The 27,901-nt window shown below is 39.4% G+C and overlaps 2 protein-coding genes across 2 annotated transcripts; both read right to left on the bottom strand.

Annotated features, from left to right (window-relative positions):
• Positions 1–952: 952 nt before the first annotated feature.
• Positions 953–11,208, bottom strand: traf3ip2l (TRAF3 interacting protein 2-like). The gene is made up of 10 exons (XM_020630927.3): positions 11,033–11,208; positions 9,693–9,785; positions 6,767–7,404; positions 5,115–5,157; positions 4,966–5,030; positions 4,778–4,875; positions 4,253–4,321; positions 4,035–4,151; positions 1,739–1,813; positions 953–1,586 (listed from the first exon to the last, which is right to left on the bottom strand). Exons 2-10 carry the CDS (start codon positions 9,731–9,733, stop codon positions 1,440–1,442), a joined length of 1,293 nt encoding a protein of 430 aa, XP_020486583.1. The 5' UTR covers positions 9,734–9,785; positions 11,033–11,208; the 3' UTR covers positions 953–1,439.
• Positions 11,209–11,349: 141 nt separating this feature from the next.
• Positions 11,350–26,064, bottom strand: chd1l (chromodomain helicase DNA binding protein 1-like). Its single transcript, XM_065956133.1, has 25 exons — positions 25,849–26,064; positions 25,141–25,253; positions 23,546–23,652; positions 23,330–23,441; positions 23,214–23,245; positions 22,981–23,062; positions 22,728–22,890; positions 22,426–22,581; positions 21,650–21,742; positions 21,461–21,557; positions 21,266–21,339; positions 20,819–20,929; positions 19,991–20,105; positions 19,000–19,153; positions 18,724–18,913; positions 18,395–18,540; positions 17,131–17,294; positions 16,829–17,034; positions 16,613–16,711; positions 16,446–16,516; positions 16,185–16,299; positions 13,717–13,825; positions 12,617–12,892; positions 12,290–12,374; positions 11,350–11,623 (listed from the first exon to the last, which is right to left on the bottom strand). The coding sequence occupies exons 1-25, from the start codon at positions 25,940–25,942 to the stop codon at positions 11,501–11,503; spliced, it is 3,087 nt and encodes a 1,028-aa protein (XP_065812205.1). The 5' UTR covers positions 25,943–26,064; the 3' UTR covers positions 11,350–11,500.
• Between the last annotated feature and the right edge of the window lie 1,837 nt (positions 26,065–27,901).

The following is a 27,901-nucleotide window of genomic DNA, read 5'->3' as shown; positions in this document are numbered from 1 at the left end:
CTAATGACACATACAGTATTAGTGTTAGAAAAACATGCCGAAGTGTATTATGAAACCTTTAAGGCCAAAAGACCCTGTCAGCAAAGATGTAGATACAAACCAGAGATTGAAAACAAGATAATCTGTTTGTATACCAATCTTTTCCCTACCCTGTAACTGTCAAAATGTCAAACCTAAGATTAAAAAGAGTCTTTTCAAGTGTCTGAGTAGCAGGTTAGGTTTGGACCTTTCCTGCTCCTGTGTCTTTTAACACCTACACATTGAGTAGCGAAGAACAAGAGAGACTTACAGGGACTTGTGGTCATCAGAAACAATCGCAATTCACATAAAAATGATGTACCATTAACATTCATGTGCGGTATTTGATGATTTCACAGACATGTTATGGAGACCTCTGAGACTTATTTGAACTTGTTGAAAAGGAGGAAAAATAAGTGACCTTTAAACTGCAACTTTTTCCTCAAACTCTTTCGTTGACATGTTATCATAGATATGGCTAGTTGCTTAAAGTGGATTTATACATCTTTTGCATGTTTCACCCCTTCCATTTCTGTATTCTGTCAGTGAATATCAGAGCTGCTTGCATTGTGTCTTTCCCATATGTTTTAAAATGGCTTCAATGTGCAAAAACAGTGTTACTCTTAAAGCTTTCAGAAAGTCTGACCCTTGTTTACCAATAAAGAGAAAATGTTTACTTTCTATACAGCAAAATAAATGTGTCTCTTAACAATAAGCAGCATGCACCAACTGCATAAAGACAGAGAGAATAATATGTCTTTTTTTGGTATCTCTTACAAACAGTCACTCCATCCAGTGTGGCTGCAGTTTGCATAAGACAGAAACTGCAATAAACAGATAATATCACAAGCAGCGTGCACTTGACACATCTGTGTGTTCACTTTTGATAAATGAAAGCTCAGCTGTTCAATTCTGCAAATATCCAGACCACAGGTTATTCATTTCATCTGTCAAGTATTTAATGAAACAGCACATGCACACGTGAATCTTAATAAAAACAGTTTTCATTTGCTACGACATGCAGGACCTTAATATTGTGCTTTTAAAAAGCTAAACATGTAATGGGCTGCAGAGGTGATGTGAGTAGCACAAGTTTAAGTGACTCGTGGTGTTGTAGCTGGTTTAACAGACTGCAGGCAGGTTAAAACATACCGTGTGATGCACTTTGAGGAACTGCAGAGAATAAACATTTCATTAATAAACCGGCTCTTTCTGTGCGTCACATGCCTTTTAAAAGAACTCATTATATTATGTAACAAACACAACTCAGGAGACAAGTTCACACAACACCTGAAACATCACAACTCACACTCAAGAAGTAAAAGAAAAGAAAAAAATCATTCACATGCTCCAGGCGTTCACCTCGATAAGGAGCAGCAAACAGTTCAGGTCTTTGTGTGTTGGGCTCAGAGATCAGGGGTCTATATGGGGATGGAGACGATGGTGGGTAGTTCCCCGACAGGCGGAGGGTTGTACTTCTCCACCCTCATCAGTCTCCGCAAGATGTCGTCTCGATCGCGCGGCCAGGCGTACACGTGTGTGTTCTGGAGCCAGTTGGGGACATGACACTGCGGTTGTAAAAACACAGAGACGGCTGAGATAAGTGGCTTTAATCATCCAACGATGTTTTGTTGATGGTGGTATGTGTGGTATGTGTTAACCAGCAGAGACAATAACAGACTTATATTCCCTCCCTCATCTTTTAATGAGAAGCTCTAACCTTTTTGGCCCCGGGGAACACGATGGGAATGAACCTGAAATTCTTGCTGCCATTCTGGATGAACTCGTTCTGGAGCTGAAAGACACACAAACAAAAAAAGAGAATTAATCAATATAAATTATTCATTCATACACAACGCTGACTCAGCAGCAGGGCGAACTGGGCTTCTGAGACCACCAACTCAAACACTCAGCCACAGCTGCCCCAAAAGAGAATCAATACGATGGAAATAAAGGTCAACATATTGCAAAGTTCATATTTCTGTTACTTCTATTTTGTATCTTAATGATGAAGTCAAAATATTTGGAATAAAGTCAAGATGTTGAGAATGAAATGCCAATCGAATCATGTAAATGTTAGTCATGATTAAAGACCCATGACTTTAAATAGATGAACCTGCATCTTGATCTATTAAAATGTTCCAAACAAGCAAGGTAAACGCTACATCCTTCTGTTGGTAATAAAAAAACAAATAAATCATTGTTGTGTATAAGTATATGGAAAACTGAATAAATGCATATTTCTGTTGATGCTGTTTATTTAGAAGTTTTTCCAAATGTTTTCTGGCACAATAAAAGTCTAAAAAAGATTTAAAAAATAAAGATTTACATCTTATCCATCTGTTACAGTTCCCACAGTCAAAGGATTTTTGTTGTTGCATTTTGATGATTAAGAAGAAATCAAAAAGAAATCCTTCTCTGATTCTTTTTCTTTTACCAGGCATACTGGAAGTATTTCTTTACTCTCAACATGTAATCCTCCTTCTCTATTTTTAATTTATGGCTGGCTCAGCACTTTATGATATTTTAGTCATCATTGGATGTCGTCTGCCGTCTTAAACGTCATAAATATTTTTAGAATATTAGAGCTGCTGTGTTCATAAAACCCACACTTCAGGATGCCTTACGTTCCATGTTGTGCTATTTCAGTCATATCTCTGATCTTTTGTGTCCAAAGAGTTTGCATTTATTTATCTTAATGTAGTTCATGCTCTGTTACAAAATACAAGATGTAAAGTAGAGACAAAGAAAGAGAAACATTTGGAGGGAATAATTGAAGATAAAAAGCTTAAATCTGATATAAATGTCAGAGGAGTTTGAAATATTGTTTGAGATGAATTGAGCACTGCTCACCAACCCCAAATCAACCCGAGTGAACAACCCAACTCTCAGTTCTCATAATGTATGACTCATAACTCCACCACCGACTATCAGAAATGTACAAATCAGAAAGTAATGGATGCAAAGCCTTGTTGTTGGCATCACTGTCACATTCTTAAAATGTGGTTCTTTATTCATCAAATAGGCTTTCAAAATGAGGAAGAGAAGATCCTCTCTTCACATAAATGCAAGAAGTAAACAGAATGAGTATAGGAACATCGTGAAAAGATACAGACCACATCCTAGATCTAAATTTAGATTATCAGCGTTCTCTATAACCGAGCGTCAACTCTGAAACACATCATCAGCGGAAAATCTAATTTAAGACGCCATGAAATGAACATTACCTGAGTATTTTTTATATCAAATTAATAACTGTATTTTCTCTTCCTGTAAAACTTTTCAAATGTCTGATGACTCATCCTGCACTATTTTAGCTTTTCCTCCCGACGTTATGTCCTACCTGCTATCTTGTGATTGGTTTTTATCCTGTTTTAGTTGAAAGAGTTCACGACACAGCAGTTAGATAACTTAGAGTTTATTAGAGATAATTAGAGGTTTATGTCATGTTTAGTTTATGGTATTTTTAATCATTAATGTGTATTTGTGTCTTACATGTAAGAACCTTACTATGACATGCTTCTGCTGTAAATTTTAACAGCATTATAATATAAGAAGACTAAGACCTACATAGCGCTTTCTGAATACTCAAAGAAATGCATGTGAAAGTTTGACGCAGGAAAGGAAAATTACAAATAGTTAAAATCTCTCTGTGCACCACGCAAGTTTCCTGCTCTGTATTTGAATTATCTTCAATTGCATCATCATAACCAATTAAAAAATTGTTTCTCAACCGGTCTAGCCTCTGGAACCACCACCAACTCCTTCGTGAGAAAAGGTGACTAACATTTTAGTTATTATTTAACCAGTCAGATTGATTTAATGAAATGTGTAGATTGGACCTCAGATGGTGCAGAACATGAGAACAAAGAAACAAACATGTTTGAAGAGCACTTTCTTTTCCAGGCACACATTGGCGACCCCCTGAAAACAGTTCCACATCCCACTTTTGGATCCTGACCCACCAGTTGAGAACCACTGAATGAAAAAACATAAACATATTTGAGTATTTGAACCTGTTTGTGGATGTAGACGGTGTTGAAGGTCCTCTCGTCGTTCTCCACACCGACAGGTGAGGCCGTCACCGTCTCGTAGTACTTTGGGCTGATGATGATGATGATCAGGTATTCTTTCTGAGTGAAGGGGAATCATACAAAATACTATTCATGTGCTGCTTTAAGACCACTTCAGAAAACATCAAAGATGATTTGTTAACTAAGATGCTTTTTTATACCTCACTGAGGTATCTCTCCATGAAGTCTATCTTGCTGATACTCCTGAATTGCTGCTCGAAAAGATCAATCTGAAACAAATGAAGACACCACAAAGTTGAACCCTTAACAAAACCTCCCAATGTGTGTCAATATCTCGTTTATTTTTGAATAAATGTGACAATTAATTGTACAAACTCATTGCACAACTAATTGGCTGACTGTTCAACTGCAGCTCTGAAGCAACAGAAACCTAAATCTGTTTGTGTCCACCTCGATAAAAGCCCCATAACTCAGAAAAATATACAGTTAGATAAATTTGAATCTAGGTCTATGAAAACGCTCCACACAAGTAAGGTAGACACCAACTCATTATGTTGACACTAAAAACAGGAAATCAATCACTATATTGAAACATTTCATTGTTTTTGTGGCATTTATAAAATAAAGACATATAATTAAATAATGATGTTCTATCCATCTGCAACAGTTTACCTCATCATCATTAGCTTTGCAGGTAATCTCAGACTTTAATAAACTGTTCTTACGTGCGTATCGAAGCCGTTGTGTCGTAGCAGAGCAACAAAGTTGATGATCTCGTTGACGTGCTTGTCATTGTCAGCTTCATAAGTGACAAAGACCCTCCCTGTATTCAAAAGCAACAGATGAATAGATTACAAAAACATGAAACTGAGTGTGCAGGAGTTGGCTAGATAATCTGCAGGTGAACACTCACTCTGCTCCAGAGATAGTGGCATGCTGCCCTGAGGCTGCTTCTCTGCAGCAGGAGGTTTGAAACCACTGAAAGGAGATAAACAACCTTTTTTTTTTACATCGTCTCAAACAAACAATATTTCAGTAATGCAGAATTTAAATGAATCTCACATGTGTGTGTATCGAGTTCCAGGCAGTCTGTAGTCACCGGGGTCTACAGCAGCAAAGACAGAATAAAGAACATGTTGCATGATGACAAAAAACAGCGCTTTATTTGTAGTTGAGCTCTGCTTGGCTGGGCCTGATTTAACAAAGACATGCCTCTATAGGTGAGAAGCAATCAGAGGTACACCTTTCACTACCTAATGTTAAAGTGTGTTCATACCAGCACAAAATTCCCAAATAATTCTTCAAGTTTTTCGGACTGAGCTGCACGTTTGAACACCAGCGAGTCAAATTTTTCACTCTAACTTTATCCAGAGTTTTTCCTGCCAGCCCTGCCAGTATATTTTCCGCAGAAAGTCCAAGTGAGCTGATGTGAGGTGAATTCTCCTGATTATATCCTCACATTAGTTAATTCCTAGGGATCGTTGCATGACCATAGACTGTAAGCATGCGACCTGTACGACCTCTGTGCATTTGGTCTTCTCTTCAGTAGTTTGTTCTTCTCCACTCTTAGGTTGATTTTGTGATTCTGTCAAACTACACAGAGCTTAGATATGAAAGGCAAATATTTTAATTATAGTGTCATTAAGTGGAATCTGTTGCTTCATCTGCATTTCTGTGTTGTTATTTTTACGTCATGTCTAACGTCAGGAGGTGCATGTGTGAACAACCAGATCAGGAGGATAATTAACTAGAAATCTTCAGGATTGCAAATGTGAAAACGGCTTTAGTTTGTCAGGCAGGTAGTTTGAAGTGTGAGCAGATAAGAAAGGAAAACAATAAGCAGGTTGATACACAGCTACATATTGTGTATGCATATATTATGCATACAGGTACATGTTGATTGATCTGGTTTAACGTAGTGTGTGTGTGTGTGTGTGTGTGTGGTGGGGGGGGGGCAACAGGTAAAAAACTTATTACACCATCCGCCGGTAGTTACAAACAATGTTAGCTATCTTTAGGCACATGTTCTTCACAGGTATGCTACATGCACAGGCTGTCTATCATGAAGCTTCTCATCTCTTAGACAGTTTTGTTAACATAACTAAGTTTACAAAACTCTGATTAAATAATACAACACAACACAATTTGAAAGCAAAACCAGTGTTGGATTATTGAAAAAAAAAAAACAGGCCTAAAGCAAAATGAACCACTTCCTCTCTGTTACTTAGAGGGAAGTTATGTAGAAACATATCTGCTCGTCGATTTTCTGTCTCGTCAGTTTCCTGCTAAACACACCTTTTCTCATATATAAAATTGTCCGATCCAGATTTGTCAATAGAAACCTGCATGAAAAATGAATCTATCATTTTGCTATGTATCATGTTGTAACGTACCGTATCTAAACATAATGTATCGTGCTGTATTGTATCTTAATATCTTAATATATGATATTATTTTGTATCGTACAGATCTTAACATAATGTATCATGTTCTATCATATTTTTTAGATGGTATTTGTTTGATCGAATCATAATGTATCGCATTGATTTGTATCTTTCAGCACAGGTCCTACCCATGAGTAAAACAACTTTTTTCAAACAAAAAGTTTTGTACATGAAAATGTATTTTACTTTCAGTTTAAGTTTTGGATTGTATGAAAGTTGTTTGGTCTGAAATAAAACACAAAGAGTAATCTTATTCATAATCAAACTTACAGTGCTGACTGTTACCCTGCTGATATGGAGGCCAGGGTTGTTTGCTGGTCATCGGCCCCCTGTTGAATTCGTCTGCAGGACACTGAGCACAGCATGCAGCTCCCTGTGGCGAGCAGGAGTACGGTGGCAGCGTGTGGTGGTACAGGTTGGCTGAGGGCGGGTTGGAGCACAGAGATAGTGGCTGCTCTAAGCTGCTCATAATGGAGCTGTTTCTACTTGGGAGTAACACAGATTTACACCCAGATAGACAGCTCTCCCCGGAGCAGCTGGAGAAATCTTTCTGGCTCAGGCTGCAGGACTGGAGGCTGCTGGGATAACCCGACCAGCTGCTGGCGAGGCTCGGGTGGAGCCAGGAGTTATTGGCCTGGCTAGGGAATGGCGTGGGCTGGCTGTACCCTGCAGGCAGACTGCCAGGATGCTGATACATGTTAAAGCTTGGGCCGGGTGGAGGGTGAGCATGTTCCTGAGCTCTGTGTCGGCTGAACATGGACTCATCGGGGAAGATGGGGTGATCTGGGTGGAGGGTAGAGTCTGGCTTTTGGAGGACTCTGGCTTCTCGCTCCTCCATACTCATTGTCTCATCGTCCTCCTCAGGTGTGTTGTGACTGCTCAGGTACCTGCTCAGCTGGCTGACGTGACTGTAAGAGAAAAACAAAATTCATATATTGAGTAAATGTTGAATAATGAAATGGTAAATATGCCTTTTCTTTGTGATTTATTATCTTTGTTTAAGATATTAAAAAAGCTTTATTGTGTCTGTGTTATGTTGTGGAGTTAAGACCAACCAGGTTTTCTGCAAGTTTCTGTTTTCCCAAGTTGAAAACTTCTTTGTCTTAAAAATGAAGCCAACAAAGAAGTCCAAAAACAGCCATTCATCAAGTGCCCACTTGAGGCACATTCCAGAAGTGAGTCAATCCCCAAAGAGCCACATGTTAAAGTTATAAACTTTACAACAGAATTGAACATGTGATTTGTTTTTGTCTCTGTAGCTTATTTTTTATATTTATGTTCAGAGGTAAATTTATACATAAATATACCATTTAAATTATTAAAAGCCTTAAAGCTACACATTAATAATGGCAGGGCTAGCTGTTTGCTAGGTGTCATCTTAGCTAATTTAGTCACCTCACTCAACCGCTACTCTTTGATTGTGTTGTGCATTTAATAATATTTTTTATGCATGTATAAGAAATTTGTTGCACAAGAAGAAGTCTTTGCTCCAGCTTTTTGAGAAAATAAACTTTAGAGCTGATATGTTAGCATTAATTAGCAGGTAGGCCTATCTGTGTCATACCTGCTTGCTAGCAGTGTATTCAGTGTATTCAGATCATTGATTTATTATGTCATCTTATGCACAGGAGTCAGGATTGCTGTTGTCCTCTGCAGGACTGCTCATAAAACTGGTTATTTTTGAGTTAGCTGGTTTGTTTTTGTTCACCAGTAGTATGTCTGCTACATTTCATTAACTCTTTTAGCTTTTTTTCTTTTTAAGATTCCTGGGAGGCTTTTTGCCATTATCCAATAGTACAGTGTATAGAATGGAAACCGGGGAAAGAGAGTAAGGAATGAACTTCAGACTTCAACCGTGGCCGTCCACTTGGAGGACTATAGCCTCCTTACATGGGGCTGCGATGTAGCCACTGGGCCATCTGCACCCCTTTTTAGCTCCTTTAGTCTGATAAATAAAAACTCCAGTCAGCCAGCACCAAGCATCAATCAGTGTGAAACACGATGGAAAAGAAGCTCACTCACCAGCTATTAGCCATGTGCATAACTTTGATAACATAACATTTGCTCTTGTTGAGCTTTATCTACTCGTCCAAATTATGCTCACTTCTGGCTCCAAAAAAACACAACATTAACCAATGCAAGGACTCAGAAAGGCAGATTGACAAACCAACTTGAAGAATGAATTCATGTGAGCTTTTTATTCAGTCTGTGGTTTTTCCTCATTGGCATACTTATGCTACACCCAAGTGCTACAGCTCATTCCTGTCCTAAAAGAACATCAAGGCATGGTTTCACCCAGCAGATCATTTGTAACACATTTTAAATATTAATCAGCCGTGACTTGTGTCGACAGCTTGATTAGTTTTACCTTTGTTGCATGTACCTTGTTGGACAATCCTCTGTGTTTGGTCAGATGTTAGTCAAATATATTCTTAATTAAGATTGTAAAGCCTTCTTAGAACATCAATCATATTCAATAACAACTAAATCAATGTACAGTACTTTCTAACCAGGGAGAACAAAAACACTACATCTATTCAATAGTTCCCGAGGTGTCCTGGGACTAATTCAAAGAAACACCAGAGAAAGGAGGTTCCCAGTTGACATCCTCAGTGATGTCCTGGCTCTGCCCATCGGTCTATCAATTGAGCTGTGGGGTCCAATAGGGTCCATGTAGGGTAGGTATAGTATCAACATTGTAACTACCTGGTTAGCTTGCATAAACAGAGCCTGGGTCTTTTGAAGGTAGCAATGTTGTTTTGGTTGCTGTAGCAACTAGGGAGCATATAGGATATGTTATGTTTCTTATCAGAAAAGTAAAAGGGCCATCATTGGGACGAGGAGTTTCTTCAGTGAGCGCTCCGCTTATCTTATTGTCCTTTCAGGGCCCCAAGTATCGTGTGTTAATTTTTAAAGGTCAACAGTTGATGTGGCACATTGGTGTAGTACAGTGTGTGCATGTGAATATAGTCATATATGTTTTAAATATATTACTCTTAATAAGTGGAGTGCCATAAATAGAAAAAAAATGCTTGTGGTAGAAAAGCTGATATAAAAGCAAAAGAAGTTTGTATGATTTTTTTGTTGTTGTTTCAACAGAAGAGTTGTGTTGCATGTTATTCTGTGGTAATGAGGCCGTACTGGTGGGTGTATTTCTTTTGGGGAGGTGGGGGTGAAACTTTGTTTTTATGCTCACCTATATGGTGCTGAAGCTGAGTGGACTGAAGCGGGCAGCATCACTGGACCTCCTGACGTCCATGTGTGTCGGTTTAAAGCTGTTCCTTAAACTCTGTGAAAGAAAGGTGACGTGTGTTTTTGTTAAGTCAAATACCTGCATCTTCATAATGCACCAATCAACACAGATCAGTGAGAATTTTAGAGCGCCATGAAGTGGCTTTGACATCAGCCCACTCACCTTTTTGAGCAGATTGAGATCATGACAAAGTGTCTCCCACACAGGGGATTTCTTCTCTAAGTGTTTCATACTCAGAAGACAAATTCACTCACACGTGGGAATTAAGAAATAATGCCTCTCATGGCAGAAAAAAAAAGACTCGGATGGAAAATAAAACCACAAAACTTCCAAAAGTTGGGTAGTGATAACAGCTGTCTTTACAAGTCGTTGAGAAACTTACTGTAAACAATATTTAGAAGAGTAAACAATATTTGTTTGTGGTTTAATGAAGGCGTTTTAACATTGTTAATGTCAATCAAATGACTGAAGAAGAGCATGTGCACACTGGCTCAAAAAGTTTTTATTCAATCTCGTTTCAACCAGACTTCTTCTTCAGGTGATCATTTTTGACATCGGTGTTACAATCCGTATTTACACTCAACACAAATGGGCTTATATACTATGATGGTGTAGACAAACATTTAAAATGTCCCGAAGGTGATACCAAATATATAACCCTATAACGATCGACTTTAAAATGTAAACATAGAAAGGCGAAATATACATCAAAACTTATTCAAAGGACTCATTCACACAGGCAGGATCCAAAGAAAGTACTGGAGCACATAAATCACTTACGAAACATCTATTAAGGTGCAATGGACTTCTCTGAGAGCACCGACATCAATCTGTTGCTGAAGCGCAAGTTTCCTTCTACTTCGGCACTCATTAAACAATACTAAACAAAAACATTGTATAAAATATAAAGTTCAAAGACAAATCCTAAAAACTACTTTCCTTCACCGTCCATAATGTCGAGGAAATCGACCCTATAGCCTACATACCACCCGATGACAGGACAACAATGAAAAGTGAAGGCACAATGACTTGCTCAACAAAAACATGTTACAAAATAATAATTCAAACTAATTACTAAGAGCTCTTATTTGAAGTTTGCTGCATCTTTCCAACTCGATTTTCCCGGAGTTAATGGTAATATTTGTTTCAAATTGTATTTAACCTCTGCCTACTCGCTTGTGAGAAATTGTTCGGTTAAATGAGCCTTAAACAAAGTGTCCACCACTACCTAGTAGTCAAACACTCGTACAGGTAACATGTTATGTAAGTAAACAGTCACTCACCGTCGCTGCTGTATATCCACAGGTGAGTGAGTCTCGTGCGCGTTCACTGATTTAACGTGAAAAAAAAAACCCAGAGAAAAGATAAACCCTAAAACGACGTCCAGGTGAGTACAAACATGTACCTCTCATGTGATGTCTGCTCCCGAGTCAGATGAAAGATTGAGGCACTTGACAAATGTTGTATTCACTCCACCGCACAGCAGCACCGCCCCTTTCAAACTCCACCTTTTACCTACTGTGTGTGTGTGTGTGTGGGCTGCAGCTTCCTCAACAAACACACACTGGATTTACTACACAAACCTCCAACACAGCAGCAGTAGAAGAGAAATGTCCATTTATTTACTTATTTTTTCATTTAAAAATCCAAACATTTTAACATTATTGAACATTTAGTGCATGTTTAAGCAGCTTGCATTCAAGTTTTACTCAAAAGCATTTTAAAATATTGGAACACAGTGGCAGGCAGTGTTATCTAAGCGGATGTATGAAAGGATCAGTGTTGACTTTGCGTTGTTTGGAGAAGCAGGACTCCAGCCAGTCTTTCTGCACCGGGACAGCCTGGGAGTACTGACACAGCAGATCCTGGAGCTCCTGGTTCACAGAGGAAATACCATAATAATCAAAGGGGGGAAACCCTATTTTGATTATTTTGACACAAAATAGGACTGTGATGTAATTTCCAATTTATGCATTTTAATGTTGACTATTACAGAAAAAGTCTTAAAAAATGAAAGTTGTTGCAGTCTGTCTGTTTTGGCCCTGTGTAAACAAAAGTGGTCCGTCTTATCTTTTTGCTATATTTGCCTCATGCATGTTTAAGTAGTCTTCCTTTAACAACAAATAAATTAATAAAAATAATAATCTTGCTGTCTTTTAAAAAGTCAGACATATATCTCATCCAAAATCTATGCAAAGGTAAATAGCTGTTTCTGCAGCTTGTATGTTTATCTCTTTGTCTGACATCTACCCACCTGACACTGATTTAAAGCATTTACATTTAAATATTTAAATTGAATCAATCCTGTCCCCTGGAAAATATTTGGCAGAATATCATTAGATGCAGAAGTTGGTCAAAATCGACCTTAAATAATTCAAACATGGAATCTTCTGGTGTGGACCAAAAAATAACACTGAACACAAGCAAGGGTGTAGGGTCCAATCCATGTGCATCTAAGGGATATTCATTAATTATGATTCCTTCTTCCTGTCCAATGACAAATGAAAAGTAAAGTGAGCATGGTTGAGAATGAGACAAACCTGTGTGTGGATGCTGCTCTCCACCTCTGCAACAATGTGAGTGACCTCTGGACTCATGACCTCCTCTTCATCTCCATCATATGTGCACTGCAGCTAAGGAGCAACACTCTATAATCACATGTCATTATTTAATACAGAGTTTTTCATACCCTTTTCTACACATTTCCACACAGGAGATAATTGCTGTGCACGGAAAGACAACACCTCTTCAAATTAAAAGATGCATGCTCCGACATAAAAGCTGTACACCATGAATCACCTCACATCAAGAGATAATTACACTGTAACATTAGTGTGATGGAGACGCCCAGGCTGAAAGGATATGTGATGAGGTAGCGAGCGAGTCTCTTCCTCTCTGATGCAAGCAGGTTGTAGAAAAACACTCGGACCCCTCCCATGAAGGTGGGGAGCTCTGCAGGGCCGGGGCTCTGCACGGGGGCCGAGGGTCCCGGGGTCTGTGCGTCTGTCTCGTCAGTCTGACCGTCAGAGTTGTGTTGCTTTGGTTTTGGAGAGAACGTTGATGTTGATGCAGCTGAGGTGGAGGGAGCTGAGGTGGAGGTCTGAGGTGGAGCTGTGTTCTTTGCTGTTCTGCTGTGATAGTATCTGTCAGTCTGGTTCAGAGAAAATAAAAACAAGCTTTTGGATAGAGATAAAGCACTTTTTAAAATGTCCTGTGTTTAACCCTAAGCTGCTTGATAATGTCCTCCTTTTGATGCTCACTCTTCTCCATGTTTCCCCCAAATGTACTACTGTGTAGGGTACACTACTATACTGATGGATTCGATGCAGATGTCCGAGCGATTAGGTCATGCCCCCTATACAGAGGATGCAGTCCTTAGAGCGGGCAGCCCAGGTTCCATTCTGTCCTATGGCTTCTTTTGCGTATGTCCCTCCCCACTATCTCTCCCAAGTTCCTACACTATCCACTGTCAAATAAAGGCTAAAAGAAAAATCCTAAAAAACGTTAGGTACCTTGGTACACTGAAAATAGTTTGACTAATGTTTTTCTACACACATGCTGTGACTTTCACAGAAAGGACACAGGGACGTTTTATGGGCAAATGAAGCTTAATCAAGCATTAGATCATACCCTGGGATGTTGACGATGCTGCGTTTTAAGGAAAGTGACAAAATTAGATTGAAAGACAGAAAAAAAACATTCCTAATTCATCTTTTTACAACTACATACAGTATATGAACTTAGTGTATTAACAAGTCAATATCATACTGTAGAAGAATCAATTTAAAAAAGATCAATGCAACCAAGCAAACACCATGCAGGGATGATCTGACACTTTTAGTTCAGTGAGAAACATTACAAATAGAAACTTGATTTCTTTTTGTTTATCCCCCAAAAACAGGATGAGAAATGTGTTGTTGTTGAATATACAAATCCATGTTGTGTGGAGTAGAGGGTTAAAGGATACATGAACGCGGGGACACCTCTGGCAGCCAGGTGTTTCCTGATGAGTCTCTCTGTGCCGTACCAGTTGAAACCTCTGGTGGAATGACCGATGCGAGGAAGATGAACGCTCGCTTTGGTGGGAAAAAGAAGGAGACAATTCAGGAAAACCATCAATGAGGTTTTGTGTGACATTTCTGTTTTCTATTATATCTACAGCTGCAGTGAAGGAGGACCATAGTGCACATAAACCTACAGTATAATGTTTATTTCACAAGCATGAGACTGGAGCTCTTTTCGCACCTCACAGCTGGATATTCAGACCCTCTCTCACGACTCAAAATACCGTGTTTGGTTTAAGTAAGGGGAATGGGCGTGCAAGAAAAGGAGGAGGAGTCTTCAGTTTATGCCTTGTTCATATTTGCAAAAAACTTGTCAGAAGATGTTGGGTTGAGCTGGATGTTTGAACTCAAACAGTCAAATGTTTTACTCTGACTTTATTCAGTGTTTCTCCTGCCAGCCCCCTAATATCCGAGTGAGCTGATGTGAGAAAAGGATATATTCAGGAGCGTCATATAGCGGACTGTGTTGCTTCGTCCACCACATCCACTCCGTTCTTTTTATGTCATGTTTTACTCCCCCTCCTCCTGCCAACACAGATAGTCTTCCGCTGTGAGGTGCATATGTGAACAACCAGATCAGGAGGATTTCAGAGGCAGTCCTCCTGAAATTCTCTAGACATTTTCAGGAGTGCATGTGTGAAAACAGCTATAGTGACTTTTTTTGTGGTAATATCACTACAACATGTATAAGGACACTTTTGCAATACTAACGTAATAGTAATTGTTGCAAACCCGCTCTGTTCACCCATCAGCTAAAGACTTCACACACGGTTTCAAGGCGAGATGGAAGGAACTTGGACATTTCACACATGCATCCGTCCTGGAAGTGTCGGTATTTTTTTTTAAAGGGGCAGTGCATGGGGAAAAGGGCTCTTATGGTATGAATGAAGACAGTCTTCTCATATATTGTTCTGCAGTAATTGTCTTTGCCAGTGGTTCTCAAACTATGGTACGCGTACCACCGGTGGTACGTGGGATCCCTGTGGTGGTATGCAAAGAAATCTCCACAATATAAAAAACAAACCCGTTCAGCATAAAACAATTTTTTTTTTTTTTAGTCATACTCTTATCTGTCTACTCTAATGTGTTTTCCCCTCTAAATTAATCTAGTTTTTGCAACGAACAACTTTAATCTGCTCAATTTATGCTCGCGCACAGACATAAACAACAACAGGAGTACGCCTCGCATTTTGAAAAGTTCCACTCGATATTCCGTTATAATTCAGTACTGAAACAACAGCAAGCAGCTGTAGGCTTACATTAACAGAATATCTGTTAATGTAAGCCTATATTAACCTACATTAACAGATATTCTGTTAATGTAGTTAACAGAATATCTGTAATTAACAGATATTCTGTTAATTACAGATATTCTGTTAATGTAGACCTACATTAACAGAATATCTGTTATTTATTGGAGTTCAGCACACAATCCGCAGCAAGCAGCTGTACATTAACATTTTTAAAATGGAGCCATGAGAAGCATCAGTTTTGATGCATGTACGGACAACAGACCTTATCGCTCCCCCTCCGTCTATCTCTCTCTCTCTCTTGCTCTGAAACTGTGAAGATGTGATTCTGCTCTCTTTTGATGTCTTAACTCTCCGTAGGAGTCAAGAGGGATTTTTTAAAAAGGCAGTTTTGCTATGTTGAACGCAGAGACTTATAATAAAGCGGCGCTGTTTGAACCGAGCCTGCGGAGCGCGCGCCTGCACTCTCACGCGCTCTCGCTCTCTCAGGCACGCAGCAATTTTATGAATAAATGAAAAATTAAATGAGAACAGGTCCGAAATATTCTTGGGCCAAGGTATAGTCTTTGTGTGGGAAACAGTGGAGACTAAATATTTCCAAACAGGTTGTTGGTATAAAGCTGTCATTTTTATTGTTCTGCACTTTTGTGTGGGCAAGTTCTAACACTAGCCCTTAGTCGACCTAGTGTGGCTGCCAGCAGTCAATAATAAATAATATTCTTTTTATGAATTAATTTGCCTCTTGCATGAAATGTGTGTTGAAATAGGCCTACAGTGTATTTTAACGTCTAATATAATGGTGGTACTTGGAGAGCCAAATATTTTCGGAGGTGGTACGCAGTCTAAAAAGTTTGAGAACTACTGGTCTATGCACACAACTTGACGCTACCAAAGTGAACACGCAGTACGTTCTTTAAACCTCGTCAATCAGGTCAAACAATAATCAAACACAGCGTGCCACTCCTTTCTTTCCATCCACTCAGCTTTAATTATCTACAATTGACGTGATTATATTTGCACGGAGGATTTAACTCCATAAGTGTCTTGATTTTTCTAATTTACCACACGATTACATGGTCCATTAATTGTTATATGATTTGATTTTCGTTGCTCGACTGTACCCTTTTGTCTTTTTGCTGCTGTGTAAATCTTCTTTAGTCCTTCGTCGAGAGCCGTGAGAAGGATCCCAGATAGGTTGTTGGCTCGGTCTCTCTGCTGTGCCACTATCAGGGCCAACTGAGGTGACAGGAATGAGATTAAAAAAAACAGGCATCATGTAATCAGTCACAGTCCATGCATCACACGGTTAATCATCAATACTACCAAAAAGGAGTGTTTATTTCCAGAAATGAGGTGTGAGTTTTCTCTTCAACAAAACCTACCTGATCCTGCCCGCCTGATCTCGACTGTTTGTCGTCTATTGGGAAGAGCAGCACGTTTCCGAGCTCCAAATCTGAAGTAAACAATAACATATACAGACTTCATTCTCATCTAGTCTTTGAGTAAAAATGTTGCATGAATATTTCTCTACAAACATATTGAACCTCACCCTTCATCTTTCCTGCCAGCTCATACTGCTTCCGTGGTTCGTCTGATCTCACCTCCAGAGCCGTAAACAGACCTCCTCTTCCCCAACGTCCTGAGTCATCTACTCAAAAAACACTGCTTTGATCAATGCAGGAAACACTGTGGTAAAAGAGGCACTGTATTGCATTTAGTGAGTATGCCATAAAAGAGACATAGTCATGGTACAGAGGTATCATACCAACACAGTGGACGATGATGGCGTTTCCCTCTGCGGTGTGAGGATGAGTGACATCCCCCAAAACGTACTGAATGGCCGTGCTGTCAGAGTCCGTGAAACAAACGCTTCTGTCATCCTCCTCCTCGTCTTCTTCTTCTTCGTCCTCTTCACTGTCAGCAGACGGCAGGCAGCGGGATCTGTAGCTGCATGACTCCCACCACGCCATTCTGCAGGATAATGAAATAAAGTGTGCAAATAAAAAGGAATAAGATACTAAAAGCTAAAAAAAACAAACAAGCATTACTAAGTTGATAAATCTTTACTTTTTCTTGTGTTTCTGCTCTTGCTGTCTCCTCTTCGTCTCCTCCTCCAGTTTGGCTCTCTTGGCTGCAGCCTCCTCTCTCCTCTGGCGTCGCATCTCCAGCTCGGCTTCAGTGAGAGGTTTCCTCTTCCTCGTCGGAATCCCAAGGGCTGCAGACAGGGAAATCTGGAAACACACAGAGTACAAAATAAAATAGTTTAATAAAAAGGGATGTCAAATGATTCATTTTTAAATTGACGATTAATCATTGAATTTCAATAGTTCAAAATTAATCTCATTTTAATCGCATGTTCGAGAGTCCATTATTTTATATTTGTGTTTTGAAGAATTGTACTGTTCAAAGCTAAGGGTACTTTACTTCATGTTTGAATATGACCCTGCTTTTAATTTGAAATAAAAGGGAAAAGAAACTGCCTGTAGATTGAAGGCTACAACATTAACTTATCCACAAAAAAGGAGCTCATAACGGATCAAAAAGTAAATGAAAACAGGAATGATAAAAGGTGAAATGGTTGATGTCACAAAGTAGATATCCTTTTTGACTCAACAACTGCACGCTTCCCAGGAGTGTCTATCACTGTGACAACATCAAGACACTGTGGTGGCTTACCTACGCTCTGCCCACAAGTTTAGAATAGCATGCGGTTATTACGATTTAAGAAAATATGTGACCTTTAATCTCATCAAGATGAATGTGTTTCCACTGACAGCCTAATTTAATATTTAGAATCACCCATCAGCAGGAAATGTTGACTGATTCCTTTTCTAATTATTTTCACACAAATTATTACTTAATTCCTTCCATCCTTTCTTTGCGAGCGCAGGGTTTTAATAGCTTTTCAATCCTTGCTCAGAATGAACAAACTGAAGAAACAAAACCAACGATGATGTGAGACAATGTGAAGCAAATTTTTACGTAAAGGAAAATTTACCTTAAAAAGTACATTTTCTTTAGCATAACCATCCACAACCTACTATGTCAAGTGTGGATTTGAGCCATTTGATAATGTGTGGTCTTTTTTTAAGATTTATTTTTGGGCTTTTTGTGCCTTTAATGGATAGATAGGACAGTGGATAGAGTCGGAAATCAGGGAGAGAGAGTGAGGAATGACATGCGGGAAAGAGGCCACAGGCGGGCTGTGAACCCGGGCCGCCCACTTGAGACGACAGTCTCGATACATGGGGTGTGCGCACTAACCACTGCGCCACCAGCGCCCCGATAATGTGTTTTTTGAAAAAGTAGAGAATCAAGCTGACAGTCTTACTCCAGCTTTGTGTCTCAGAGCTCGTCCCTCTCCTGCAGCTCCCGTGAACTCTGCCAGCTGCTCCTCCAACAAACGCTCGAAGCTCTTCTGGTCGTCGGCGCTCGGGTCCTTACTGTAGTCTTTGCCCTCAAAGTAGTACATGTGAGCTGAAGGAAGAGACACACACAATGGTTAATGTCATTCTGAAACTACAGGGGGAGGTTAATCTGCACCCCTCCCCCCAAAATAAGAATTTTGAAGTGTTTAAATGTGTGAAGCTAAATAAAGTGAGATTGTGTACATGCAAAAACAACCCGTTCAGAAACACAGCACGTTATTATTACACTCACTCTGCCCGTCAGATTCAGAGTCGTTCTCTTCCTCTTCTTCCTCCTCTCCTCTGAGAGAGCTGACGTCTTCATCATCAACCCACTGACCGTCGCAGGATGGGCCGAGGATCTTCTCCAGTTTCACATCCTGCACCGAGCTCTCCTCTGAGGACAGAAGCTTGTCAACCCCGAACTTCAAGATCTCACTTAGCTGTTGTTGAGGACAGAAAAAAAGAGTGTTATGATGAAAACGGAGACAGCCGGAGGTTTTTTTTTTAATTTGGTGTTTTCACAAACCTGCAGCCCTGCAGCAGCTGACTGAGCTTGGTCCAGCAGAGAGAAGCGTCCCTCTTCGATCACAGTGTTTGTGAGGAGCAGCTTGGAAACAGCACGAGAGTACATGATCTCCTCCACAGTGTCTCGTGCAAGCAGGCGGATCACTTTCACAGGCCTGTAACAAATCACAGTCGGTCAAATTAAAGATGTTCTTAAGGTCAATTAAAGGGAAATACAATCCTTTTCATCCTTTAAAGACACAGGGGCCATTTTACATGCCTTCATTTCCCCACCGCTTGATTACTGCAACTGCCTTTTCACTCGCCTCTACCTTACACCTGTGAACTGTCTCCAGATTGTGGAGATCAAAGCTGAAGTACTTTGAACCACAATCAAGAAAAGTGACCATGTTATGCCTGTTTTAGCGTCTTCGCACTAGCTTCATGTATGTTTCAGAATCACTCTTTAGATCTTTCTGCTGACCTTTAAGGCTATTCATCCTCCTGGTCACATTATGAGTCAGTACACAGCCTGAGATCCTCGGGCAGAGGTCTTTCATGTGTTCCTGAGGCACAACTGAAAACTTTAAAGCTCTCAATGCATCAGTGCATGCTCTAATGACTGGACTGTCCTACTTGATGAGCAGTTGCCTACACTCACCAAGATGCATTGTGCACATGCAGCCACAGCCCCAGCCGTCTTCCTCCTGCATTTCTTTGTGTCACTGAAATAAGTAAGGCTGAAAATCTAGTCAGCCAAAAATACTGTGAAATATATTTTTTTCCAGAACATCGTCTTCATCATATTTTTGTATTTTTTAATGTAGTGTGCTTTTATAACATGTTCACGATACTTTGCTTCATTATTTCAATGTGAGACTTACGCAATTATCAAAGCCTCTCTACTTCTGTGGGACGTTCACACTTCACATCAAACATCTTCATGAGGAAAATGAAGCTCTTAAATCGTCTATCAGTAGAGGATACTGAAGTGTATCCCAACACACAGTCACCTGTTCTGCCCGATGCGGTGGCAGCGTGCAGCAGCCTGCAGGTCATTCTGAGGGTTGAAGTCACTGTCAATAAAGATGACCGTGTCAGCAGCTGTCAGGTTCAAACCCACTCCCCCTGCAAAGACAGAAAACTATCTTAATTTGTGTGCTTATTATTTCAGAACTTTACTCTCATGTTTACAACAGTAACACACAGAGAGTGAAAATCTGACAGGAAATCAGCTTTTTATTTCTTTTTTTTTCACTTTCACACTGCATGAAAGATAGACTTATTTACATCAGTGCCATCCTGCCACACTTTTATCTCTGTGCGATCAAACCCCTTTCCTCTCTCAGCTACTGCTGTAGAAGAACTAAAGCTAGTTAGTGTCAGAAACTGCTGGCTTTTCAGAAAAAAAAAACGTTTCCTTTGTAATCTCCAAGCTTGTCACAATCTTTTTCAGAAGATGCAGCTCATAACTACGCATGTAAAAGCTTAACTTTGCTTTCATTTGTACAACAAAAACAACACTTATCCTCAACCAAACATGTAAAATTGTCTCATCGGTGTCTGTGAGCTATTTGTGAAACTAAAGAATTGTAGAAATTAAATTGCACAAGATGTTTTGGACAACTTAGCAAAATAAAGTTTGAAACAAAATACATTAAAACACCTTTTTCTGACAAATGAAAAACTGCCATCAAAGTAAAAGCAAACATGATTAAAAAAAGCAAATCATATTTGATCCTAACAGTCTGCATCTAAAATGAACAGAATATAAATCTATTCATCTCTATTTTAATCCTCCACTGAAATGGACAGAACTGTGCAGTGAAGGTTTCAGTCACCTGCTTTAGTGCTGAGAAGAAAGACAAAGATATCTTTGCTGCTGAAGTTCTTCACTGCTAGATTTCTTTCTTCCCCTCGAACAGATCCATCCAGACGCTCATAGCTGAAGTCTAAAGAGGAAAAAGCTCAATAAGCCCTACTATTTGAAGGAAAATGAAAACAATGAATCAAATTTTGAATTACAGGTAAACTGTTTCTAAGAAGACAAGACGTATTTTAGAAGTTGCTTTGAAAGATTAGAAACATAATAAAAGAAGGGTGGTAAGGTTTCTTCTGGGTGTTTTAAAACAATAAAAGGTGTAACAGGCTGATAAAATGAAATAATTGACACAAAGACACATGGAAAAATTGTAAGATGTTCTTAAAGTCTCTGACTCATCAGAAGGTTAGACAGCGTCCGTGATGTTCTCCTTTGTTACAAGACCTATGCATCCCCTCTCGTTCACCTCTGTACTCCATGTAGTCCTGCAGTATGTCCAACATCCTGGTCATCTGAGAGAACAGCAGCACCCGATGGCCTCTTCACCCACAAACAGGGAAAGAAGAGAAATACAACAAGACACTGTGAGCTCCAAGAGATCAGTACGTTTTATCAGCAAACGGCCACCAGGTGGAGCTCAAACGCAGGTTCTCTGTCTCACCCTTTGTGGAGATATGTCAGCATGCTGTCCAGAAGACAAAGTTTCCCACTCGCTTCAACAAGATGCTCCCCCATCTCAAATGGTTCTGGTTCCACTCCTAACCAAAAGAAACCGGGAAACAACTACAGTATAACATTTGTTTCAGTGTGTCACTGCTCAGAATCCTTTTCATCACTGAGCAGGTCTCACCATCAAACAGGTACGGATGGTCCACACACTTCCTCAGGTTCATCATGATGTTCAGCAGTCGGTTCTTGTTGCCCTGATGATTTTCAAAAACCTCTGAAAAAAATCATAAGAGATGAGATTTTTTGAGTCCATGACCATTTCTGCCCCTCCAAAAGGAGCAATCTGGTTATGTTTACATGGCTACATTGTCTCAGTTTTTTCAATAATACTTTGTATCTGCTGGAGTTGATAGCAGACTGTATCATGGTTGATATATCCTAACACTCAAAGTCCCTTGGACTTTATCCAGAGTTTCTCCTGCCAGCAAGTGGGAGGGGGTGTTATGTTTATATCCTGTAATCAGTGAACAACCACAGACTGTATACACGCATCCCGAACAATCTCAGTGCACTGAATTAAACGGCTGTTAATATTGTGATTCAGTCAAAGTACACACAGCACGGATATAAAGGCACTTTTTTATGTCATGTCTTGCCTCAGGAGACACCCGCCCTCCCAACCGTCCTAAGGGGATCGTCTCTCCCTGTGAGGTGCATGTGTGAACAACTAGGTCGGGAGGATTTCAGGGGCAGTCCTCCTGAAATTCTCTAGAAATGTTCAGGAGAAACAGCTTATGAAACATGCTATGCTCAGAAATAGGGTTTTTTTTACAATTCAATTGCACAGAGAGAAATCTCAAGCAACACTAGAAGACAATCTCATTCTCTTTTCCCACTGCGGCATCACATCAATACTTAAACTCTGCCAGTCCAGATGCTAAAGTTCAGACGTCTCACCCAGATCCTTCATCAGAATAGCTTTGTAGTATTTCTTCTGCAGAGCCGACATGCCGTGGTACATCACCAGTTCCGTCTTATTTGGCAGATCCACAGCAACTTCTGACTTCACTCTGCGGAGCAGGAAGGGTTGCAGGATGCTCTGCAGCTCAGAAGCTGGAAACAGAAATGAAGGATACGTGCGAAGGTGATAGGATTTATAACCAGTTTCATGCAGGCTTAAAGAACCTTCTCAAACATTGTCAGCTTGGATAAACATCAAATGAAAACCGCGAAAAATAAGAAAACCATATCTGTCGTACCGAGAGCAGGCTGATTCTGCACATTGGAATAAGCGTTGACAAAGTCTTCAGCCTCGTCAGCTGAGAAGACGTTTGGCTGAATGAAGTTCAGCAGGGAGTAGAGCTCCTGCAGGTTGTTCTGGATCGGGGTCCCCGTCAGCAGGACTCTGAATCCAACTGAGAACTACAGCAGAAATATGGAGTTCAGAAACAAAGCTCATGATGGGATCAAGATGAAAGAACACACATCGGACAGCGAGGTGCCGCTCAGTACCTGAGTCAAAGTTTTGTGCAGCACTGAATTTTGATTCTTCAGTCTGTGAGCTTCATCCACAACAAGAACTTTCCACTTCCACCTGAGGAGCAGAGCAAAGACCAGCTGAGAACATGGAAACAATACATTCATGTTTGAAAACTGTCACTTATTATTGTTATGACGACAAACTTCTTCTGATGGATTATTTAATTCACATATCAATTAATTCCTCAGCTCAAGCTCACACTCACCGCCTCAGGAATGAAGCATCTTTGAGACACAGCTGTAAAGGTACAAATCAAAACTGTCAGTTTTGATAAAGATGAAACCTGAGGTCATTTTGTCTTTGAATTAAATGGTCACAGACCTCATATGTAGTGAGCAGAACATGGAAGGGGTTTGTGTCTGTTTCCCTCTGAATCTCAGCTCGAGTCTCTTTGTCCCCCTTATAGCACAGCACGGTCAGAGACGGGGCAAAGCTGGAAAACAAAAATTCAGATTATCATCTGTGTAGTATCAAGTCTTTGCTGAACAATGTCATATCTAAAGTTTTAATTCAACTACGGTAAACTTTTGATCGTACCATTCCAGCTCCTTCCTCCAGTTCTCCATGACAGAGAGCGGACTCAGCACCAGAAACGGACCTTTCCTCCCGAGAGCTCCCGACATGAACACCAGGAGAGAAATCGTCTGAAACGACGAAATGTAATAAAGAAGACGTGATGTGAAATCTGAAGTCTTGATTCCTTCCCTTATTCAGCAGTTATGAAAAGACTTCGTCATCATACTCAGCTGTGACTATCAGGCTGTTGCAATGAATGCAATTCTATCATTTGTTTAGCTCGGGCAATAAAATGTTTTTTGGATCAATAGATTCTTTAATTAATATTTTTTTAAATGTTATGTCTTTTGTATGTAACAGTGTAATACATGGGATAGTTTACAGCAATCAAGCTGGTCATTATTGTGGAAATAAAACTCTGCAAGGTGGTTCATGATAGGACGACACGATGTTGGAAAAAATGGACATAATGATATTTTCAATCTGCCATATATAATGTGATATGAATAATACAGAAATGAAGTTTGCTGTTAATGTACATTATAGGCCTGCATGATGTTAAACAACTGTACAATTTGTGATTACTTTGTTCAATATTTCAATAATGATATGAAGTACGGTCACCTAACACTTTTACTCAATGCTTGTGTTTGCAACTTATATTTACTACTTTGATATTTAATGTTGTACCTGTACATAGAGAGCACAGTTTACCAAAGTAAAATTCCTTGTGTTTTTAAGCATACCTGGCCAATAAATCTGATTCTGATTCTGATGTCACTCCTGAAGACAAAAACTAACAAACTATCTTTGTAACCACTAAATTGGCACCAAATATCTGAGGGACGCTGATAATTAGCTGGAGCTTCATCGGACTCCATCAGCATGATGTTGTTGAATGGACATTATACCTGGGCCTCCATCGAACAGTGCACACAGAGAGAGAAATCATTCATCCTTCCATTATTATAATTTTTAAATTTATTGTGATAAATCCAGACCTTCAGGAGGCGTTTGAAGCGAGAGCTCACGTTGTGATAACAATACCAGTGTGATTTATTGTGCAGTCCTAGATCATGGCGGGTTTCACATAGGCAATAATGATATGCTGGCAATAGCCTACATTATTCATTACTCAAAAGTGTCTTTGTATCATTTGATGATGAGTTGAAAAAACGTGAAACAACCAATATGAGAAGTTTTTATTTTTATTTTGTCATTTTTCATGTATACGTGTTGACATCATGCAGCTGGCTGATAATAAAAGTGCCTGTGTGACATTTCCCTTTTGGGTGGATTTGACTTAGAACAGACTTTTGTTATTTCTTTACAGAAATACATTTTGAGATATATATCGCATATCCCCATTCAGCTTAAAAATATCCAGACATAAATGTTGGTCCATATCACCCAGCCCTACACAAAGGCACAGATTTCTGCAAACATCAGCATCTTTATCATCCAAAGAGATCACTGAATCAGTTATTGGATATTCTTATCTGCTTTAAAAACAGTCATATGTCACAAATATATGTTATTATGAGGATTGGTGAGTCCCCTTTGAAAATGAGATGCTGCATCTCAAGGGCTAGCCTTTAATACTTTCAAATTCTCACCTGGCAGGTTTTTCCCAGACCCATCTCGTCTCCTAAAATACATCCCTGCTGGTTCTCCAGACACTGAGATAACCACTGCACCCCGTCCAGCTGGTAGGACCTGAGCTGAATACCTGAGAGGAGGACACACAGATCATCATCAGTGAGAGGAGACGAGTTTACAGAAAGAGATATAAGAGTGAAAGAGTGATATAATGTAACTAATCCATTTATCTATCACGACTCCTTCTGATGTCCTGCTCTAACCTCCTTTATTCATGTTTACCTACTCATTTATCTTCTACACATATTTATTTTTTAACCTTTATTTTTATGTATTTTTCTGTGAATTGATGTCACCTATAATAGTCTTATAATCATTAATCTTTTTATTGCTTTTATTCACTTCCTGAATTAAATTGCTTTCGCTTTAACATCCCTTTTAGACCTGTTGTTTCTGCTTTAATTCTTCATCTGCATTTATTCTTGTTGACCTTCAGTATAAAGTTTGTATACTTCAAACTACACAGCTCGGCTTGTTATGATGTTTATTATGTTTTATTCCTGAGTCCCTGCCTTTGCTTTTTCTCTCAAAGCACTTTATTAGCATCTGTTTTTAAAGGTGCTACATAAGTTATTAACATCATTAACAAATAAACCCCCTTTAGTTAGTGAATGCAGACAGCTCAAAGTTAGTACCTGAGTGGACTCGTAAGAATAAAAAGTTACCTCTTAAACCAAACGTGTTGAGGTCGCTCTGAGAAACAGTCTTCTTCTGTTTCACTCCCACGCTCTTCTTTACTTTAGACAAAATGTCCGTCATGTTTACAAACTGTTAGAGGTAAATTATATATGTTTTTATAAAGTCTGTGGTCCAGACCAACACACAACCCGCTTCAGCTCAGACATGTACAGACAAACGTCTCCACTGTTTTTATGAAGTCCACTTCCGGACTGCGTCACGTGGGGGCGGAGTAAAGGCGCGCATATCTGTATTTTAAAAACAAGATTTAAACTAAAAACACGACGAGGCTGTTTAAAAACATCACATGCATTTACGGTATTATCTTTAAAAAATGTATTTATTAACTCAATTTAACGGATTTAGCCTACATTTTAAATATAAACCATATTTTTAGAAATGTGTAATTGTAGGCTTATTAACATGTAGCCTATATGTAATGTTTAAGTGTTAAACATTCAAAAGAATAATCATTCATTGTGCTGTTTATTTATTCATTGCACTAAAACTGTTTATTAACTCATCCAGTTACTGCACAATAATAACTGTATATACTCTTTCACTGCACTATAACTTCACTTATTTGCACTATATCTCTATATTTATATTTGTTTAATTAATCAGTCACTGCAAAATAATAACTGTATATATTCTTTCAGTCACCACAACTGTCTATTTATTTATTATTATTATCATTCATTCACTGAACAGCAATTGCTCTGACCACTCTGACCATTTCTCTCTCATATAGTTTTGTTGTTGTTTTTGTAAACGCTGCTGTTTAGGATTGCTGCTAACAAAGTTTTGTTGTGTCCTTGTGTACAATGATAATAAAGATTATATCTATCTATCTATCTATCTATCTATCTATCTATCTGTTGCGCGTCTTGGCCAAGACACTCTTGAAAAAGAGATGTTTAATCTCAATGAGTTTCTTTCCTGGTTAAATAAAGGTTAGGCCTAAATACAATAAAAAAGAACATTTCTACAGCTGTCAATAATAGCGCAGAATAACTGTCTCGATAACTGTTGAGGCAAGAAACAGTACGAACACCTAATGGAAATACTGTAGGCTAATGAAACATTACAATTATACTTAAATACACTGCTTAGGCATATAGGTAGCCTATATTATGTGCTTACTTCAGGTGAAACATCAGGCTTTTGGTTTGGCTTCCAAAGATAACCTTTGTGCAGTATGTTACACTTTATATAAGACTAATATAACACAAACTTTAAAGGGGCAAATTATAAAAAAGTACACTTTTACAGTGTTTTTAAAAAAGTATTTGGGTAACCTGAGTGTCTACTGACCCACAAAATGTGAAATAAACCCATCCAGTCCTTTGTTTGTGGTCTGCATAAGACTTACAACACAGAGAAAAATGCTCCATTTCAAATGTACTCTCCTTGTGATGTCACAGTGGGATTCTAGTTAAAAAAAAAAAAAATCCCCTCCCCTCCCCTGATATCTCCACCCATTGTCTCCACCTCCAGCCTAGAACAAAACTTTTGCGCAGGTCCGCCATTTTTATTCTCGCTACAGAGGAGTGATGTCTACGGGGAAAACTCAGGGGGGGTCATTGCATTTAAAGAGACACACACACCAAAACGGAGCGTTCTGAGAGAGCTGGTTTATACAGGGTCACAAACCTCCTCTGGTGCTTGATTCATGTTATATTTTGACCAAAGCACAGCACAGATGTTTCATTTAGACCACAGGGGGACTGTTTGAAAAGGGGGAGAAGTGGGATCATATGTCCTCTTTAAGATGTTCAAGGACTGAATTTGTCAATTTTCCTGTGTTAAATATTGGAACAATTAAGAGCTGACTTCTTACCGATAAAACATTTATCTGGGGGGCGCTGGTGGCGCAGTGGCGCAGTGGTTAGTGTGCACGCCCCATGTATGGAGGCTGTTGTCTCTAGCGGGCGGCCCGGTGTCACATCCCACCTGTGGCTTCTTTCCCGCATGTCGTTCCCCACTCTCTCTCCCTGATTTCCGACTCTCTCTGATTATCCACTGTCCTGTCTATCCATT

This window comes from Labrus bergylta, chromosome 6 (genome assembly GCF_963930695.1).
Source record: "Labrus bergylta chromosome 6, fLabBer1.1, whole genome shotgun sequence".
In the NCBI taxonomy this organism is placed as follows: domain Eukaryota; kingdom Metazoa; phylum Chordata; class Actinopteri; order Labriformes; family Labridae; genus Labrus; species Labrus bergylta.
The sequence above is the reverse complement of the archived record's forward strand: the minus strand, read 5'-3'. Positions and strand labels throughout refer to the sequence as shown.